Source organism: Nycticebus coucang, chromosome 7 (genome assembly GCF_027406575.1).
Source record: "Nycticebus coucang isolate mNycCou1 chromosome 7, mNycCou1.pri, whole genome shotgun sequence".
Lineage (NCBI taxonomy): Eukaryota > Metazoa > Chordata > Mammalia > Primates > Lorisidae > Nycticebus > Nycticebus coucang.
This window is the reverse complement of record NC_069786.1, coordinates 64,188,024-64,203,228: the sequence shown is the minus strand read 5'-3', so window position 1 is coordinate 64,203,228 and position 15,205 is coordinate 64,188,024. Positions and strand designations below refer to the sequence as shown.

At 38.9% G+C, this 15,205-nt stretch overlaps 1 protein-coding gene across 3 annotated transcripts in view; it reads left to right on the top strand.

The window, feature by feature from the left end:
• Positions 1–15,205, top strand: part of STK39 (serine/threonine kinase 39) — a 298,177-nt gene that overhangs the window by 228,273 nt on the left and 54,699 nt on the right. For all 3 annotated transcript variants that reach the window (XM_053597698.1, XM_053597700.1, XM_053597699.1), the window contains 2 exons: positions 412–464; positions 4,691–4,759. In XM_053597698.1, the coding sequence (XP_053453673.1) occupies positions 412–464; positions 4,691–4,759 (122 nt within the window). The remainder of the gene's footprint in view (positions 1–411; positions 465–4,690; positions 4,760–15,205) is intronic.

Genomic DNA, 15,205 nt, shown 5'->3' with positions numbered 1-15,205 from the left:
GTGATATAAGCATGTTTACATGGTAAATTCAATAAATTAAATACTCTTTTCATTATTGTCATAACTTTTAATATTAATTTTGCCTCTACTTAATATTAGTATTGCCTGAATTTAATATTAATATTGCCTCAGCTTCCAGTTGAGGAAATATTTGGAGGTAACTCAAAATGAACCTTTTGTTTGGGAATTTTGTGATATAAGCATTTTTATATAAGGCAAATTCAATAAATTAAACAAATTACTTTATACTTGTTTTAACTGTCTTTTTCAGTTGAAGAGATAGTTGTAGGTAACCCTGAACTGTAGAATGCTGTCTGCCTGTTAGTAGCATCTTGTAAAACTGGAACACATTTTAGCTTGATTAAACTCTGCTTCCCTAGAATTTAATGTTGCATATGTTATGTATTTCAGAAACTCCAGAAAGGAACTTAATGACATACGATTTGAGTTTACTCCAGGAAGAGGTAAGTTTTAATTGAAATTATTAATTTTATGACCACAAGAGCATTTCAGAAATTGATTACAAGCATGTGGTTATAATTTGCTATTCAAAACTGCTTTGTCTAAAAGCAAAGGAAGGAAGGAGAGCTGGAAGGAAGAAAGGGCTTTTGATAATTGCAAGGATCCATAATCAAACCACTGCTGACGGTAACACGTGCATCCCAGGGACCCGTGCCAGCATGGTGTATTTGCACACATGAATTAGATATGTTAGCTCAACCATGGAAATAAGTACTGGTGTGCAGGGCTTCAAGGAAATATATTATGGGCATAATGGGAAACTTACAGCAGTCCTGAGGTGGGTTGAGCAGCAGACAAGGGTATTACATAGAAAGTTACTTGTTTCCTTCTCTGCTCAAGTTACTTAAGCCTGTCTTAGGGAGCATTTACACCCTCTATTTGCTTGCTACAGGCGCTAAGAGTAAGCTTGATAGGAACAATGCCAGTGGTGCAGCTGAATGCAATTTGAGTACTTAGTTATTTCAGCTCCTGAAAAGTTATGCTGATTGGTCTTTGGCTTCTGGATGCCTGGAAGTCATAGACCACACATGATTTTTTTGGTTATCTTTGTGCCTATCAGAAAGCCTGGCATGAGAACTTCAAGAAATCTTGGTTAGTTAATGGAAAAATGATTTATGTGAACAGCCTCCAGAGATCACGTGGCTGGTTGCTTAAAAAAATTACTATTTTGATTATTTATAGTTTGAAACCAAAATAACCCAGAGAAGTAGAAGTGAGATGCTAATGCTAAGATTATATTAACTGTTTCCCCTGACCTCTGCTTTCAGATTTTTATGTGCTTAATGTTTTCCTCAGTTTCTATATCGAAGACCTTTCTGAAGCACATTAGCCTTATACATTAGAATTCATTCATACACATAAACGAATACTACTCTGTATTTTATGCATTAGAACTCACATAAGTTTTCACAGGATTAAATAAATTGTATTTGCTAAAATTTTCTAAACCGTGAAGTGCAAGGACATTTTAGCTTGATAGGTGATCAGTTTATAGACGGCCTTGATCCTCTTGCTGTTCTCACCTGCACGAAGAAAACAAACTGAAATGCCCACGGGAGCCAAAGCGAACAGCAGGCACTTCAGGAACCCACAGAATCCTGTCCGAAGACATTTATGTTCCATTTTGTTTTTAAATGCTTCCAGCCAAACAAAATACGTTCCTGGGCTATGTGTGGCCATGGACTTGCTGGTTCCTAATCATTAGTCCTCTGTAAATGCAAGGGTTTAATAATTCCCAGTATATCTGAATTATACTGAAATACCAAGTGTCTTTTACAAAATAAATATACGTAAGGTCCTCATTTGCTAGCTGATCTTTCTGTCGGGGATATCCATCTTTAATAATTTGGCATTGTTCTATGAGATTGTACGGCACCAGTTAGTGTTATCAAAAACCTGTCTATTTGGCCACAATATAAAAATAATTGATCAGGCCATGCTGAGATAAAAATCTGGTGACTGTGTCATAAATGTTTCAAGTATAGTCAGTAAAAGGAACAGATTCTTATTGTAAGGTTGTTTCTTTTCATCTGATTATTTAAAGTTGACTGTGGCTATGGAAATCAATTTTGAAGTAACAAAGAAATGAGTTTCTAAATTAAGGACTTTTGTGGTTAAGATGGCCCTATCAGCATTAGTAACTGGGCCATTTGCACTGGCTTTGGCTGCCTCATTTGCTGTAGGTAGATTAAGAGCTTCTGCTTTTGTTGCCCAGACAGAACCCATAGCATTGTCTTCCAGATGACAGCCTGCCTTCACCTGGCAGCTGAGCACCGGCCTGTTATTAACAGAAGGACCCAGTGTAGATCATATAGTATCTCTGTGAATACTGATGCTGTGTCTGTATTTTAGGTATCTTTTGCAGTGAATCTGTGCATGCACATCACATGTTTGTGCTGCATATACATGTGAATAAGAACATACGGTATAAAATATACAGTATAAACACATGAAATATTCTCTGTCCTCAGGTAACGACAGGCCCATTTTATTTAATGTGTTACTGTATGTTCTGGAAACTATGCAGTAATATGTGATCATTTAACCTTTTTAGACATCAGAAATATTTTTAAAAAGCTTAAAGAAAAATAGATGATTAATGAAACAAGTTATTTTACATTTCGCTGTTACTGGTATCTTACTTGTGTGCATTCAAAATGACCACCTAAGGGGTACACACAGAGACGGGAAATTTTGACCATTTTGGCCATTCAGCAATTACCTATTTGCCATTTTGATATGATTTATCTGATGTCCAGAAGTTCTGAAAGTAGTGGTTATGCCGTGTACATTAATCCTTTGGGAATGTCAGTTACTTGGCGACTGTTTTGGTGCTGACCCTCCATGTGGCTTTGTCTCACTATTCCATCTTCAGCTACATTCTGTGCTTGTAGCTCTATACACAAGTCTAAGATCTTACGAATACTCTAGAATTGGTGGTAACACATTCACATACTTTAACAGATAATCAATCAGTAGAAATATAGTGACTGCCCACCATATGCCCGGTGCCTCCTAGGCGCTAGGTGCTCTTAATTTAATGCGTCCATTCCTGAACATTCAGTGGTCTTCAGGAAGACGGAGGCTCTGAGGCTGCGTGTTCACTAGCAGCTTTAGCAAACAACATCATGTTCATTACGCTACCCTACATCCCACAGTTGTAGGCTCATTTTATCATGAAGAGACTTTATAAGGTGTTTTTTGTATTTCTATTAAAAAAGAGAAAGCCCCAAACAAGCTTACCTTATGTGGAATTCCATAGCTTAGTAAGATTCCTGTGTAGTTCTTTGCCATTGACTTTATTTTAATCCATTTCATGATTTCATTATTCAATGGAGTCTGTACAATGCTAGAATACAACAGTTTCTCTCAAAGCGTCAAGAATATAAACTGTGTTCCACATTTGTACTGGAGATTTGGGAAGTCGGGCCCTGTATGAAGAGGAGGGAGAGAAAATGCACAAGAGCACCAGGTGTGTTTCCAGTGAGCTCTGCCTGTGGCGTCATCGTCACAGCCACCATTTATTTACTGAGTACTTACTGTGTGTCAGACACTGGGGTAAGCACTTTAGTGCCCAAGAATCATTGAAAGACACCCCCCCACACACACAAGCTCACTTACACAGTCACCACATCTGAAGCACAGATGAAGTAAGGAACCCCAGTTTAAGTTTAGGGAAGCTTTTGGCATAACAAAAGGTAATGCGGTTTAGATGCCTGCTGATTGAGCAGCTGTCCTGTCCGTTGCTCCCTGATTTTGGAAGACATTTATGTTAAACCTCCAGCTAGATTGTTGCAGGCTGCTGAGCTGGTTTCTTCTTATCAATCTATAATTTTGGATGTTTCTGAGACTTATCAGAAGATTGTGGGGACCAAGTCTCCCTTGTAAAAATATGGGGGTTTATAAACAGTTGTTTCCGGTACATTGCAATTTATCAATTTCTCTTTACAAAGTCTTCAAATAGAAGATAACAGTGTTATCATGTTCATTTGTAACCTTTCAATTAAGTAATCTCAGCTGTATTCACTTGCCACAGCCTGTTCGACCCCATCTTTATGAGATTGCTTACTCCTATCACTTATCATTGAGAAACTACATTATTTTATTCAACCACATTGTCTGAGAGAATGAATCTGTTGCTATCAAATGATCAATGTCACGTGAAAGGAGTTTCTTAATAGCATAAATTTTAATAGTTCATCTTAATAGTCCAACAAGCTCATAGGCTGTTTATACCAAATATAAGGTTGTGTCAGACGCTACTCATTCAACCTTTGCCATAAATCTGACTCAGTAACTACTAGTGATAGAAAAGGATTGATGATAGCAGGAATTAACCTTGGCAGAAAAGAAAAGCCTTGTCCTAAGGTGCGGTTCTAACTTCTGGAGGTACATTTGAGGATTAATTCAGATCATAGCCAGAGGGCAAAAGTGTTTTAATTTGAAACATGAAAAAAAAAATTATATAACTTCTGTTGAATAAATAGCAACATACAGATTGCACATAGCAAAAGGTATTTCAAGTTGTTTTCCTCCTGATACAATCTGAATTGTTGAATTTAGACTCGTGAATGATTTTAGTAAATGAAAAATATATATTTTACCTTGTACTGGATTGTTGATCTTTATTTTATGGTTACTAATCTATATTCATTTCACATTTGGACAGATACAGCAGATGGTGTATCTCAGGAGCTCTTCTCTGCTGGCTTGGTGGATGGACATGACGTAGTTATAGGTAAATTGTTTGTTAGTATGCAGTGTCATTTTGTTGGTATATAAATGGAAATGTGTTTTGAAGCAAAAGTTTTCATGAAGGAATAATGCACTCCATGAATTTTTGAAAATTCCTCTTGGATTTTATCTTTTATGTGTAAGTACATTTAGAGTCCTATTTAATTTTCCTTTTTCAAACACTCTTAATGTAATTCTGTCCCATTTCTCTAGATATGATTTATCAAATGAGGAGCCTTACTTATTGGCAATATGACAAGGAACCCAGAAGTAAGACCCAGGAGTCCATGATGTAGCAAAAAATAAGACGGTATAAATCCTGTGCACCAAAGTATGGGAATCTCTGTGGCCTCTTCTAAGAGTTTCTCTATTCTTTCCTTGGGTGCCATTTTAATAAACTTAGATGTTAGTTTTCCCAGTCTTGGCCATATTCATTTAAAAATTTTTAAGGTCAGAAAGGACCTTAAAGCTCATTCTGGCCAGTTCTTTCATTGCACAGATAAGGAAACATCCCTAAAGTGGTTCAGTGGTTTGTCTAGAGCCATGCAGCTGGGTCATGGCAGAGCCACTTCACTTTGAACGCGTGATCTTTTTGCCCTTTTAGAATCAAAAGATAGCTGCACGGAGATGGAGGATCCCACTGGACATAGTCATGCAGATAGGACCAAGCAGTGGAGGCAGAAGAGCTCTGAGAGGCAGACGTGGTCGTCTAAGGAAGTGGGTAGCCTGGTTCTGCCTATGGTGGGGATGAAGAGCTCCATGCTCCTCAGCAAGTTCTCAATTTATAAAAATATAACTCAGGCTCTACTATGGTTTATTCATAATGATTACCCTAAGTTAACAAGATTAATTAACATATGCATCATGACATATGAATTAAATTGTCAACTATAGCATATTAGGAGAATGTATGTTATGGGAACACGTTTTTCAAAAATATTTAAGTAAAAACTGATGTTTAAAATGACACAGTTCTCTTCAGTGATATGTTTTAATTTTAAAAATCCCTTTTTCAAAGTAAGTTCTTCCCCAGTAATGCTATAGTATGTGACTAAAAGAGTTTAAGATAAATACTCAATACCTATCAGAATAATTTATTCCTAGAAACCCTAATTGTAGGTCATTATAAAGTGAATTATTTTATTTAAATAAGATTAACTGGGTTCTAGTGGGAGATCAGAATTTTGAATAAAGAAACAGTATCTGTTATTTATATACAAATGTCATAAATTAAATTATTAAATTAGAAAAAATTTAAAGTTTTTTTCCTTATTAATTTCCATATCAAGCTGAAGCATACAGCTTGATATGTGAGGATTTATAGACGTCTTTAAAGGAAAGCGACGTACATCCTGCATACATTTAGTTGTGTGTGTGAGATCTTGTCTTTCACGCTTTGCTTTACAATCTTGTAAGATCTCATGGCCAGCTGAGTTTTCGCCTAAGTTTTCTGATCAAATGGGAGGGGAAGGCTGTGAAAAAGGGTCAATTCAAGTTTGTTGTCAACTTTAAGTTCCATCTCAGAGTTCTTTATGTTGACCTACCAGTGCCTTGGTAAAGGTCTCTCTCCATTAGAAGAAGTAAACACATCTTTGTGTCCAAATAAATAAGGAGAACGGTTAATGGCTAGATCAGGATATACCGCAGGATATAATTTCCTTGAAGAGAGCTGTGGTCCATATAATAAGCATCTTCTAATGTCTTCTGTTGGGCAAGAAGCCAAGGTTCACATCCATTTTTCGATTTGAGTTGATCCTGGCAGGTGGTTAGGAACCTGGGGAATTTTAGAGATTCTTGGAAAGGCAGTAGGTAACAATTTTTTAAAATCATGGCCGTGCTGGAGGCCTATAGTCAAATTTAGTGTATTACTTTTTTTGGTCCCAGCCCTCAACTGAATCTAAACTGAAGGTATTTTTTGTTGAATTTTTGAAAAGAAGGAAATGAAGAAATTAAGGCAGAGTTCATGTACAACTTGTTGAGTGTGTTTTAAATACAGTATATAACCATGAAGCTTTTAGTTTTTCATATCTTAATTGCTTATTCTTTTAAAAGGTCTTCAGCTTTCCCTTTTCCCTTTGTGGAGCTAATGTGCTCCTATGTGTGGAGTGTTGGAGAAAAAACAGGCATGTGTAACTCATTTATATGAGAGCACTAAAAATTCCTTGCATGGACACCCCACCTAAGAGTTTACAGGCAACATTTGCATGTTTCATCGGATCATCCCATTAATTCTGTAAGGGAAGGAAGAAAAGTTGTTTTTGGTCACCATGTTATGGCCTGAAATCAGGTTATGAGGAAGTGTCTGGAATATTTTAACTTGTAGTGGGTCCTTGAACTTGGGTTTTATTGACTCCAAGTCCAGAGCTTAACCCTGACACTCTACATACAATTTATCCTGTATCTTCAGCCTTGAAGAAGATGTAGGCAATTTTAAATGATGGTAGTTCTTGTGTCTTTTGGAAGAAAATAGCTTTTTTAAAAATTTGATTTTCCTTAGATCAGCAGGTATTTTATATTTTAATTGTTGATTATTTGACAAACAGGTTAAGATGTGTTTGTTCCCTCTAAATAATCCCAAGAAACTTTTATTCCCTCCCTTATTATCTATTTTCCTGTACCGGATGTGTCCTACCATCATATGAATATGATTTTATTTCTTTTGTCTTTAAAAAGCTCTCTCCCTACTTCTTGTTATAGCTACTTCTGCCCATCCCCTTACGGCTAAACAAAAACACAGCCCCTGGCCATTCCTTTTTTACCACTGCCTCTTGAACCCACCCGTCAGACTTTTGACCTCCCCACTCCGCTGTTCTTTGCAAAGCCCAACCTGGGGAGAACACACACCTGCAGATGGGATGGCCGGTGCACAAGGGGGCGTGGCTGGACTGGGGAGCCTAGGAGGAGTGTGGAGGACTGCCACGTTCCAAAATCCAGGGTTAATTCTTGCCCTTGTCTGATGTGTCCTTAGCATCGTAGTTGACGGTGCCCTTCTCCAGGATCAGTTTTTAGGATTCTACCCTCTTTTGGTCCTCTCACCTTACTGGTGTTTCCTTCTTGCCTTTTTGTTGGTTGCTCCTCATCTCGCATACATCTTGATGTATCCAAGGAGTCTTTTTCTTGGCTCTCTTCTTTTTATTCTGTACTTATGTACTCCTTGGATGATTTCATCTGGCTTCATGGTATTAACTGCCTTCCATATTCTAACTCCCAGATTTATACCTGTGATGCAGACCTTTGCTTTGAATTCCATGTTCAGGTCCAATTCCTTTTTTAGCATCTTCCCTAGGAAGGGTAATAGACACCCCAAGTTTAATTCGCACCTCCAAAATCCAGTCCCAACTTGCTCCTCCAGGAGTCTTGCCTTCTCAGTGTCATCTCTACCTTTCCAGGTGCTTGGACCAAAAACCTAGAAGTTTCCTTAACCTTCCTTTCTCTCATAGCCCGCATCCAACTCATCCTAACGTGCCCAGGACCGAGCTGTCACTGTCTCACATCCCATCCTGTTTCAAGCCTTCCTCCTCTCTCAGTGAATTCTTGTGTCCATCTCTCCGCTGGTGCTTCAGCTTCTGTCCTTGCCTCCCTTCAGCCTGTTCTCCTCTCAGCAACCAGAAAGATGTAGGGAAAACAAATCAGACCCATAAAGCGGCATGTTGGTTGTGTGGTTCTGGATATATGAAATGCCCAGAGTAGGCAAAACTGTGGAGTCAGACAGTAAGACAGTGGTTGCCAGGGGCTAGAACGAGGGGTAAGGGGAATGACTGCTAACAGGTCTGGGATTTCTCTTTGGGGTGATGAAAATGTTCTGAAATAAAAGTGATAATGGCTGTATACCCTTGTGAATTTACTAAAAACCATTGATGGTACACTTTCAGAGAGTAAGTTTTATACTATGTGAATTACTTCTCAATTTTAGAAAGGAAGCTGGATTATATTAGTGCTTCAATCAAGACTCCCTAGGGGCTCTCCACCCACATCTCCTGTGCCTTCCAGTTCCTTGCCCTGTGTCCCCTGAGACATCTCAGACCTCCTCTTCCCAACTCCCTGCCTTGCACACTACTCCCCAGCCACCCTGGCTGTTGTACTTGATCTTTACGGGATCTTCCTTCTTCTGGGCCACATACACCCAGCCCATATACTTCCTGGTACTGAAATATGACCTTACAAAGGCCCTCCCTGACCATCCTACTAAAAATCTCATGCCACCCCCAACCCTACTTTCTTATTTCAGTATGCTCACTGGGGAAAGCTGTGCATAAAATAGTCCAGTTCATATAGAGGTCTGAATGATTCCTTATGTATGTGTTTTTTTAGCTTCCGTAGCTAACGTTTAAATAGATTAAAAAGTTTTTTTTCTTGTGAACATTTCTCTTTTGCATTGGAGTGAATGTTTATGGCAGCGTGAAAAAACTGAAAAAAGCAATAACAAGTTATGGAGCAATGAATGTTATGACTTTTACAATAACACAGCAAACACAGGTTCAAAAAATCTTCAGTACGTAGCTTCGGGTAGTGTGCAGACCTTTACAAAGCAGAGTTTGGATTGAAGACGGGCCAGTTCAGTGTCATGAAAGGATTGCTTTCCTGAAGAAGCAAAGCAGTGCAGAAAACAAGTGTGCTGTTTGTAGGCTCACCTCATAAACCCACTTCAGTTGTGCTTTTCCTCATCACTGCCTTAGTAAAGAAATAGGATGCAATTTTAGGCTTTGTGTAAATAAATGTTGATAAGATTGACAAAGCCTCTTGGGTGGGTGGTGGTTTAAAAAAAAAAAAAGAGTTTTCTTTAGCAAAGACTTTCTAATTTACTGTTTGTCAATTAAGTATATGGGAAATTAATTACATAAAATCTTGCAGTGTTCCTTGGGAAATCAGTTGCTATTCTCAGAAGATCCACTGAGTGACTTTTGAGATTTTTCTGTGTCTGTAGCAGGTGACTGGTACCTGCTTTGATTTATTTTTTTTCTTTTTGATACAGAGTCTCACTTGGTCACCCATGGTAAAGTGCCATGGCATCTTAGCTCACAGCAACCTCAAATTCTTAGGTTCGAGTGATCCTCTTGCTTCAGCCTCCCAAATACCTGGGACTACAGGCGCCCACCACAACGCTCAGCTATTTTTATTTTATTTTAGTTTAGTTTAGCAGGTCCAGGCTGGGTTTGAACCCCCCATCCCACATGGGGGTGGCGGCTCTAACCACTGAGCAATGGGTGCCCCCCAATTTTTTTTTTTTTTATTAAATCATAGCTGTGTACATCAATATGATCATGGGGCACCATACACTTGTTTCATAGAATATTTGACACATTTTCATCTCATTAGTTGACATAGCCCTCCTGGCATTTTCCTAGTTACTTTGCCAAGACATTTACATTCCACATTTGTCAAGGCTCACGTGTACCCTTGTAAGATGCACCACAGGTGTGATCCTTTCAATCCCCCTTCCTCTACCCCCCTCCCCCCTCCCTCCCCACGCTTTCCCCCTTCCCCCTGTTCTTAGGTTGCAACTTGGTTATAGCTTTCATGTGAAGGTCCTAAGTTAGTTTCACAGTAGGGGTGAATACATTGGATATTTTTTCTTCCATTCTTGAGACACTTTACTGAGAAGAATATGTTCCAGCTCCATCCATGTAAACATGAAAGAGGTAAAGTCTCCATCTTTCTTCAAGGCTGCATAGTATTCCATGGTGTACATATACCACAATTTGTTAATCCATTCGTGGATCGATGGGCACTTGGGTTTCTTCCATGACTTAGCAATTATGAATAGGGCTGCAATAAAGATTCTGGTACAAATATCTTTGTTATGATGTGGTTTTTGGTCTTCTGGGTATATGCCCAGCAGAGGAATTACAGGATTGTATCGCAGATCTATTTTTAGATGTCTAAGTGTTCTCCAAACATCTTTCCAAAAGGAATGTATTAGTTTGCATTCCCACCAGCAGTGCAAAAGTGTTCCTTTTCTCCACATCCACGCCAACATCTCTGGTCTTGAGATTTTGTGATATAGGCTAGTCTCACTGTAGTTAGATGATATCTCAAAGTAGTTTTGATTTGCATTTCTCTGATGATTAAAGATGATGAGCATTTTTTCATATGTCTGAAGGCCGCTCACCTGTCTTCTTCGGAGAAGTTTCTTTTCAATTCTCTTGCCCACCCTGAGATGGGATCCCTTGTTCTTCTCTTGCTAATGTGTTTGAGTTCTCTGTGGATTCTGGTTATTAAACCTTTGTCGGAGACATAACCAGCAAATATCTTCTCCCATTCTGTGGGCTGTTTGCTTGCTTTACTTACTGTGTTCTTGGCTGTGCAGAAGCTTTTTAGTTTGATCAAGTCCCAAAAGTGTATTTTTGAAGCTGCTTCAATCACCCGGGGGGTCCTTCTCATAAAAAACTCACCCAACCCAATTTCTTCAAGGGTTTTCCCTGCACTCTCTTCTAGTATTTTTATAGTTTCATGTCTTAAGTTTAGGTCTTTAATCCAGTAAGAGTCTATCTTGGTTAGTGGTGAAAAGATAACTATTCCCATTCTACTTTCTATAGTAATTAATACGGCGACTTCTGTTTTTTTTTGTGTGTGTGTGTGTATGTGACTTCTTATCTTATTTAGCTATCAGGACCATTCATCTTTTAATTATCCTTTCCAGGGTGTCTGTAGCTCAGTGGTTAGGGCACTGGCCACATGCTCTGGGGCTGGTTTGAACTCAGCCCTGGCCTGTTAAACAAACAAAATAGCTGGGCGTTGTGGTAGGTGCCTGTAGTCCCCGCTACTAGGGAGGCTGAGGCAAGAGAATCGCTTGAGCCCAAGAGTTTGAGTTTGCTGTGGGCTAAGAGGCCACGGCACTCTACCGAGGGTGACAAAGTAAGACTCTGTCTCAATGAAAATAAATAAATAAATAAATAATATCCTTTCCAGTTAAAGTTAGTAAAATCATATCACCAGCCCACTTACGCTCTACAGCAGTGCCATGGACCCGTGTATTTGAAAACATGTTTGGATTGCTCAGATAATGGTTTAAAAAAGCAATTTGAGAGTTTTTAAAAAGGAAATAGTTCAGTTCTTATGAGGGTGTGGTGAAATAAGCACTCACATACACTGGTCCCTCAGTACCCAGGTGGAATTTGTTCCAGGACTCTGTGAACACCAAGATCCTGGGGATGCTCAAGTCCTTAACCAGTGTGATGTAAGTGTCCCTAATTCTATATGAAATCAGCACATTGTACCCCATAAATGCATTAATGTATACATGATCTTTGTGTTTATGATTTAATAAAAAAAGTGTAGTATTTGCATACAAAAAAAAAAAAGAGTTTGTAAAATGGAAACCTAGATAACACGTACGTATAAATTTGCTCATGTTGCCTAGCTGGGTTGGCTCATGGGTGGAAACAGACAAGATTTGAGTCTCTGTTCCAGTTGCCTCAAAGAGAATTCCCCTGATGATTGACAGACAGCAGAGAAGCTCCTTGTTTTCTTTGTCTTGTGGTTAAAGAACAGCCAGGTAGAAATTTTCTCTGCAATGGAAGCACTAGGGAAAAATAAGGAAACAAAGTTCATGAAAGCTATAACCCAGTTATAACCTAAGAATAGGGGGAAGGGGGAGAGGAAGGGGAGAGAAAGGGGAGGATGGGCGGAGGGAGGGTGATTGGTGGGATTACACCTGCCGTGCATCTTACAAGGGTACATGTGAAACTTAGTAAATGTAGAATATAAATGTCTTAACACAATAACTAAGAAAATGCCAGGAAGGCTATGTTAACCAGTGTGATGGAAATGTGTCAAACGGTCTATAAAACCAGTGTATGGTGCCCCATGATTGCATTAATGTACACAGCTATGATTTAAGAATAATAATAATAAAAAAAAATAAAACAAAAAAAAAGTTCATGTGTATAAGAGAGAACAAAATTTCTAAATTCTGTCCAGGCCTTGTGATCGTGATGTTTTTGATCAATGACTTTAACAAGTGTTAGAACCTTAGCAGTGGCAGAGGGAGCACGGGTGGGTGGGTCCAGCGAGGCGGTCATGTGGCCTGCTCGTGGGCTCCTCCAAAGCTGCTGAATTCCAGTCCGCAGAGCCCAATACAGAGGCCAGGATTCCATAGGCAGCGTGACAGACGGATGCCTTCCAGAAATGTGCCCGCTGACTGCTCTTGCTGGCTTTTCATACTGCTATTTGCTGGCTTGGTAGCAACATATGTCTATTTCCTTTAAGTGGAGTTTAGAACCAGACGTTGGATTTTCTGTTTCCTGAAAAAGGAACTGTGTTTTTGCATTGGTTTGTCCAGTTTTCCTCTGATGGATTTGGAGTCCAGCTGACTAGTCACTGAAATGAAAACTTTCTAAAGTTATATGTGTTGCCATGAGCTCTCTCAGTAGTTCATGCCCCTGGGATGTTCTTTTCCTGTGCATGAAGAATCATGTGTAAAACCTATCTGCAAGATTCACCCGCCGTGGCACCCCACGGAGTCTCTTCTGCTACCTGCCTTTTCCTTTCCACAGCTAGACCAATTAGACCAATGAACCGTAATTTGAGCCCCAGTGACACATGGCTCTCATACTGCTGTAGGTCTTGGTAGTTTATCTGGAGATTGAACGTACCTGTCCGGCCAGGCTTGTCTTGTATGTTACTAATCTCTGTCATCCCTGCCATACAGAGGTACTTCATGAATATGTTGGATAAATGAATACATTGTGTTTGCTTTGCAAATTTAATACTGGATTAGGCATGAATTGAAGATTTGGACAATGCAAATATTATTACATCTTCTAAAAACTAAAGAATAATTCATCATGATTGATCCCTTTTCTCATGACATTTGAGTCCAGTCTCTTGGAAAGGATGTATGGTTAGTCTAGAGGGCCCTCTGTTCTCCAAGGGCTTGCCAAGGTCACGGCATTTCTCAAAGTACGGACTGTGACATGCCTGTGTAGACTCTTCTGGGAGCTTGTTGAAAATGCCCATTTCTGGTTTCCAGCCTAGAGTCACAGCATCAGGAATCTTTGGGGGAAAGAAAGTGGAAACTGCATTTTCAACAAGCATCCGGATGATTCTTATACATGCACTAGAATTTCATGTTCACTTTTTTAGTTTGCTGGTAGTAATCTTTGGAGACTGTTGTAGCTCAGATAGTCACTGAACCTTTCCCCAGTCTAACTGATCTCCTTTACTTTTCTGCCCCATCTGATTCTCTTCTCTGTTTTAAAATTGTGCCAGTTAACTTTCTAAATTGTCTGTGTGTGTTAATGGTAGATGCTACATCTGCAGAAGAGCCTCATTGGTGTAAATTTTTACCATAATGAGTAGTTACCATTTTTATTAAAACTAATACTGCTGCTTGGGGTTCAGGAGATCTTCCAGATGGCCTTCAGCTTTTGTTTTTCTTTATAATGACAAATTATCTTTAGGCTCCTAAGTACGGGAGCAACAGAATTTTTGTTCAATCATGAGCATATGGATAGATGTGTGAAGTGCTCTGTTCACCCAGCCATAGGCAGGGATGTTTAAGTCTGTTAGGAGTGATCCAGGATTTATTGAGCAGCAGTTCACTTTTACAATGGAAGCCTTGGAAAACAGTGAACATATTCTCTTATATTAAGTATGCTGCAGTGTTCACTAGTATTGAAAATCAGTGAAAAAAACTTTCATTAACAAAATATTGTCTTTAGTACACCCCTGTACTATGATTTTAAAATGGTATCAGGTAATAAAGGGAGAAAGCTCCTTAAATCCTTTCCCTAGACAGGCTTGGAGTTAGTTGAATGATGTCTATAAATGCAGTTGAGTGATTCCTGATTAAAATTCATCTGCATGTTAAGTTTAATACCCTGGGGAATTAGGGACTATAAGTGCTTTGTGAGTGCTATGCTAATAATTTCCCTTGTATATTTTTTACCAGAAATAAATGTCAAACAGTTAAATTATGACATAGAGTTTCCATTTCCAAAAAGACACCACTGCCAATTTGATTATAGCTCATTGCTCCTGGTTTCCCAAATATCTTTTTCTCTTTTGCAGATTTTTTTATTGAAATATTTATTCCTTAAATAGAAAAACATAACATTAATATTAAAAATTGGTATACAGGGCGGCACCTATGGCTCAAAGGAGTAGGGCACCAGCAGCATATACCGGAGGTGGCGGGTTCAAACCCAGTCCTGGCCCAAAACTGCAAAAAAAAAAAAATTGGTATACAAAAATATAAAGTAATAGGCTAAACTATCTATATAAAAGTACTATGTATATTGAATAATGATTCTAATTCCATTCAGATAAATGACTACAATTTCAAGATGAGTTAAAATATTCAGCATTTGAACTCTTTGGAGGGATGGTAGAATTACATTTCTGTTTTTTTTTCTTTATTTTTTATTGAGACAAAGTCTCACTCACTCGCTCTGTGTAGCAAGAGTACCCTGGCATTACAGCTCCCAGCAACCTCAAACTTCTGGGCTCA